At 28.8% G+C, this 5,631-nt stretch overlaps 1 protein-coding gene across 1 annotated transcript; it reads left to right on the top strand.

Moving 5' to 3' along the window:
• The first annotated feature begins 2,105 nt into the window (after positions 1-2,105).
• On the top strand, positions 2,106-3,037 carry LOC100812425 (hydrophobic seed protein-like). Its single transcript, XM_003546217.5, has one exon. It carries the CDS (start codon positions 2,344-2,346, stop codon positions 2,728-2,730), a length of 387 nt encoding a protein of 128 aa, XP_003546265.1. The 5' UTR covers positions 2,106-2,343; the 3' UTR covers positions 2,731-3,037.
• The last annotated feature ends 2,594 nt before the right edge of the window (positions 3,038-5,631 follow it).

The raw sequence follows: 5,631 nt of genomic DNA, 5'->3' as shown, positions 1-5,631 counted from the left end.
TTTGGGTATTTTATATTATTGTAAATTTTGAAACAAAATTAAATAATATATACCCAAATATTAAAAACTAAATATCTAAAAAAGCACTATTTTTTTAATAAAACAATATATATATATATATATATATATATATATATATATATTTCAAATGAAAGTATAATAGATTTAAGATGAAATAAATTCATAAAATAATTATATATTAAATTTATCTTTAAATTTTTCAATATTTAACTATCATTTTAATTTACCTGAAATAAATGAGTACATTTACATTTTAAACGATAATAAACGTAAATTTTTTAAAACTCTGTTTTTTTTGTTTTTAAGGCAATTTTTTATGTACAAATATATCTTCTTTCAAATATAAAATTACAATCCTATTTAAAATATAATTACAATTATGATTTTTCATTCCTTCCCAAGTTTGTTTAGTGTATATCATTTCAATTTCATAAATTCAAGTTGAATGAGTCACACCTTTTGAGTTACCAATAAAAAAAATAAATAGTCATTTTCATCCCTAAATGTGTGAATCGATTATAAATTCATCTTTGAAAGATTAAAATTCAAAATTTGGAAGAAATTTATCCTAAAATTATATTTTACCTTTAAATGAAATAAAATTTGAGATCTAAAAAATCAATCTAATAGAAACATACTAATATTTATGTCCAACAAAAAATTACTAACATTTATGTATAATAAAAAATTACTGACATTTTAAGAAAATAGAAAATTATTGACATTTTGGTTCAATAATAATAACTTATTGACATTTTTGTTTAAAGAAAATGCACTGACATTTTGGTCCATAAAAAATTTACTGATATTTTCGTCTAACAAAAAATTATTGACATTTAGGTCGAATAATGATAACTTATTAGCAGTAATGGATGAATAAATTTATTAACGGTAGGCTAATTTATTAATGGTATCGAATGAATAAATTTATTACACGTTTTATACTTTTGAGGATTAAATTTTGAATTTTAATCTTTCAAAAGGACGAATTTGTATAACTTTATGCATTTGTTATTACATATATGAATGTTTATTGGGTAATAGTATAGCTAGCGAGTGTCCACTATAGCAAGACAGAATATGATGATGGATATATGTCATACACATGCATATTTTGTTCTTAATCTCCGGTTTGGCAATTGAAGTCTTCACTGTCGTAGCCTATCCACAGCTCCTTAATGTTTGTCGCACGATATCTCGAATTATTTCCCAGGATCTCGATTGCGCGGCAAAGGCAGAAAGCGCCATTACCGATCGGAAGACCCCGATTAGTGAGCACTGAGCAGCAAGGACTGTTTAAGACAATATCAAGACTGAAACTGTCGAGATCTTCGGTGCAATTACTCAAATCGGGGAACTAAGGTGGAATGAAGTTGTCGTCATTTTGGGCAAGGACAAGGGAGTTGTTGGAGCTAACCATGGCATAGCAAAGGAGATTGAGGGAGAGGATAATTAGGGCATCAACACCCATGGAACCCATTTAATTTCCCAACATAGATTGATAGAAATATTATCGCAGTCTCTCTTGATAGCTTAAATATTGATGAGCAAGTGCTCATGCTTGTGGTTTCTAGCTGAACTTTATGGGTACGAGTATGAGATTACTAGACCTGTCTCGATCTCGAATCCGAATCCGTCTGTCACTTAAAATTTTTGCATAATTTAATCAAAAGATATAAATTTGTTATTACTAATTAATTATGATAATTATGATAATATATGTCCTAATTTAAATTTGTATTCATCTTTCTTTAAAAAATATACTTGAAAGTGTTAAATTGTACTTCAAAGATTTAGCATATTAGTTTAGTTCTTGATAATAAATTAAAATTTGTATTCTCAAAAATGAGATAATTCTTTTATGTACAATTCTTCATACATAGTATCAAATGTCTTCTTCATTTTATGACACATGCCTTTTAATTTTTATATTAATAAAATTAATTTTTTATTAAATTAAATAATATTTTTAATCTCTTTAATTCTTGAATTAATATTTTTTTTAAAAAAAACTAAGCATGACAAGGTATTTACAATTTACTCTAGAAATAATATACACTAATTAACACAAGAATAAGTATTTTTAAAATAATTGTTTTTTTCATACAAACCACAAGTATCTGCAACAAAACTTCCTTTGAGTGTTTAAGAGAGTTACAGACCCAAAACACAAATGTGGGACCGTTGATCCTCACACCAATTCAATTTATTCACACGCTGGCTTTGTGGTAATTGGCCTATAAATTGTATCCCAAACTTCAGTTAGACAACAAAAGCACTTGTTCACCAATTAAGCTTTCAAGAGAGAAACTGTTTTGAAAAATGGGATCCAAGGTTGTTGCATCCGTTGCCCTTCTCCTCTCCATCAACATCCTTTTCATTTCCATGGTTAGCTCCGAAGACGATCCACCGCCCCCACCTTCTGACGTCCCTGCTCCTATTACACCACCACCATTGTCACCACCATCACCATCACCATCGCCACAACCTAGTTGTCCGGATCTGAGTGTTTGCCTCAATATTTTAGACGGGTCTCCCGCGGATGATTGTTGTGCCCTCATCGATGGTCTTGTTGACCTTGAAGCCTCTGTGTGCCTTTGCATCCAACTCAGGGCCCTCGAAATAGTAGACCTTGACCTTAATTTGAGGTTAATATTAAACGCCTGTGGACCAAGCAACACGACAAACGCCACTTGCGACCGAACCTAAGAACAGAATATGTATGGCACTAATCACCATATTACTTCGTATCATGGTGTTTGTTTGTCTGTGTTTAAAGTTAAGGACGTTATACCCTTCGTGCCTGCTACATATATATATAGCGGGCACTATAATATTACCAATAAATTAACCTCCATATATAAGAATAATAATAAATAAATAAATATTTCTATACGAATACAGGTTACGTAATGTTGTTGTTGTTGTTCTCGTGGATGAGGATCTTATATTCCTTCTCGCTATCTTTGTTTATCGTATTTCAGTGAAAGTTGTTCAATAAAAGTCCTTTGTTCAACAAGTGATTCCTTCTCTCTGTCTTTCTTTTCACTTTCGTATTTTCTTTATGTATAAGGTGGCAAAAATAGACAGGGATATCGATCTTGTGATAAAATTAAAATCGGTTTGCTGATATTTTAATATCTTTAATTAATTAGAAAAAAAGAAGACATATATTTATCGTAATTCCTGTTCATGATTATAAGATCTTTTTTTTAATTATTTATTTTTATAAGATTATTTTCTAATTTTTAGATGTCTTACATATTTTTATTTAATTATTTTCTCTCTATATATTAATAAAAAATAATTAAGTAAATAAAAAGATTAATATGATAATTTTAGAATAATAATACAAATAATTAACATATTTAATGTGATTAAATAAATAAATTATTATTTTTTAAAATGAGAATCAGTTAGAAAGAGTTTAATAGTTAGGGAAAAAACGTGAATTAATTAAGAGGATTTTATAATAAGAAAAAAAGAGTTCAATACAATACCACAATAATATATTTAACTATCGATTAACATAGTAACAAGGGAAAAGGAAATGTGGGAACTCCGGCCCTTGTTCAAATGCTAGCTAGGAATTTGTGTCTACACTTTTCACTACTCAAAAACCCCAAAATTTTAGAATACTAATTGTTGGTGTAGAAGCAAGTATACTTAATTTGTAGTCTTGGCTAGTCTTCCTTAATTGCATTATTTATTAAGCATATACAAGTATTATTGTTCCCCTTGATATATATATATATATATATTAAGGAGACGAGCATATGCTTCCCTTGTTTTTTTTTTATAAAAAAAACAATTATTAAAAATTAATTTGTATAACCCAAAAAAAGTATGACTTAAAATGAGCATTGATTCGTTGAAAATAATATATTTGGCACGGATCAAAATTGGTACTACTAATTACGTAGCCTCTTTCAAAGAAATTCCTTACTAAAGCTATCCCAACTTTATTTTATGAAAAGGCATAAGGGCAATGGACAAGAGAAATTCTAACTATGTTAACACCTCAAAGCTCAACCATCACAACACGCCCAAATTAGATTAGCAAAAAAAGAAAAACACGTCAAGCCATGGGGGATCGAACCAAATCCATGAAGCACAGGATATAACAAAATCTATAAGAGGGTAAAACTAATCTATCTCTGATAAAAAAAATATCTGAACAAAAGCGCCACAAATGTGGGACCGTTGATCCTCACACCAATTCAATTTATTCACACGCTCGCTTTGTGGTAATTACCACAAACTATCACTTGATTGTTTATATTTCAAATTATATATTTTATTACTATATCAATAAAGTAATTATCTATCAATTAAATTTATTTTTATTTTTTTAATGTATTTATGAATACACATATAATAATAAATATTTTTTTCTTAAAAAACGTTAGATGAGTTGATTTCCCGGGACTTACTAGAATTAAGACTTACTTCTAAGGCTCAATTAATATTTACAAGGATATTTACTAACGATTCACTAATAAAGTCTTTGTATCAGTGGTAGAGTTTAAATCTGTGTAAAATATTAATTTGATTCTTATCTATTAGATTTATCTTTGTTGGCATATAAATATTAATTTAGTTCCCGGTGTATTTAAAATATCTAATTTGCATTACCCCTTGTGTTATACATCTGCATTTGAATAGAAAATTTTATCTGAAAAAAATAATTTATTAAAAATTTTAAATTTTTTTAATCTAAATTTCATTACTTGAATGTTTTTTATGAAGAATTTAAATTTTTAAAATTTTAAAACATAATTTTAAACATCTAAAAATGTGAGATTTTAATTTTCTTCTAAAAGGTGACAAATTGAAATTATCTTCTTAATAGAAGAACCTTCCAAAACATTCACGTATTTTCCTTTATAACATTCATCCTCTCATTCACTTGAAAGTTCCTGAAATCCCGTTCTTGAACTCACGACTCTTCCCTCACACCGATTATCATTTTTTTCAAAAAAAAATCGTCTGAACTCCCAGAGCATTGATCATGTGCAGGCATAGGGGGACACATAGAATTGCACACGCCAGTCAGGGGAGCAGCCATCCCTACCCATCACGCGGTGGAGGTGCTCGCCGATGCGAAGGGTCTGGATCATGACTTGCGTTGTTGACTAAATGCTATAGTTGGGTGTGGGGTACTGTACAACGCTGTGTCCCGATTCCCTTGCGACTTGCCATGCTGCATGAGTATTCTTTTTTTTGGAAGTACACCAGTCATATCTTCTCTTATCTTTGCATTCATTTTCTTTCACCTTGACAATTTTAATTTTTTTATCCAAACATAAAATTCTGTAAATAAAAGAATTTCAACTGAAGTATTTGAAATTCTTAGAATTTAAAATTTCTCATAATTTTAAATTCTCTCATCCAAACACACTCTAAAAGTGCTGGTTATTAGCATAAAATTTTCAAAATATAAAGATTTTCCAACAAAAGCTATGCTATTGCTTATTTATCATTTTATTTTTTATATTTTACAAAATTTACTTAGAAATTAGAAATAGAAGTTGCACGCAGAATAGGATTGCATGATTGATTTGAGTTGGATTTGATAAAACTCATGATTCAAACAAATTAAATTGAATC

Source organism: Glycine max, chromosome 15 (genome assembly GCF_000004515.6).
Source record: "Glycine max cultivar Williams 82 chromosome 15, Glycine_max_v4.0, whole genome shotgun sequence".
Lineage (NCBI taxonomy): Eukaryota > Viridiplantae > Streptophyta > Magnoliopsida > Fabales > Fabaceae > Glycine > Glycine max.
This window is presented reverse-complemented; position numbering and strand designations above follow the sequence as displayed.

Coding starts and splice junctions, on each gene's coding strand:
- LOC100812425 (XM_003546217.5), top strand. CDS start 2,344: ATGGGATCCAAGGTTGTTGCATCCGTTGCCCTTCTCCTCTCCATCAAC.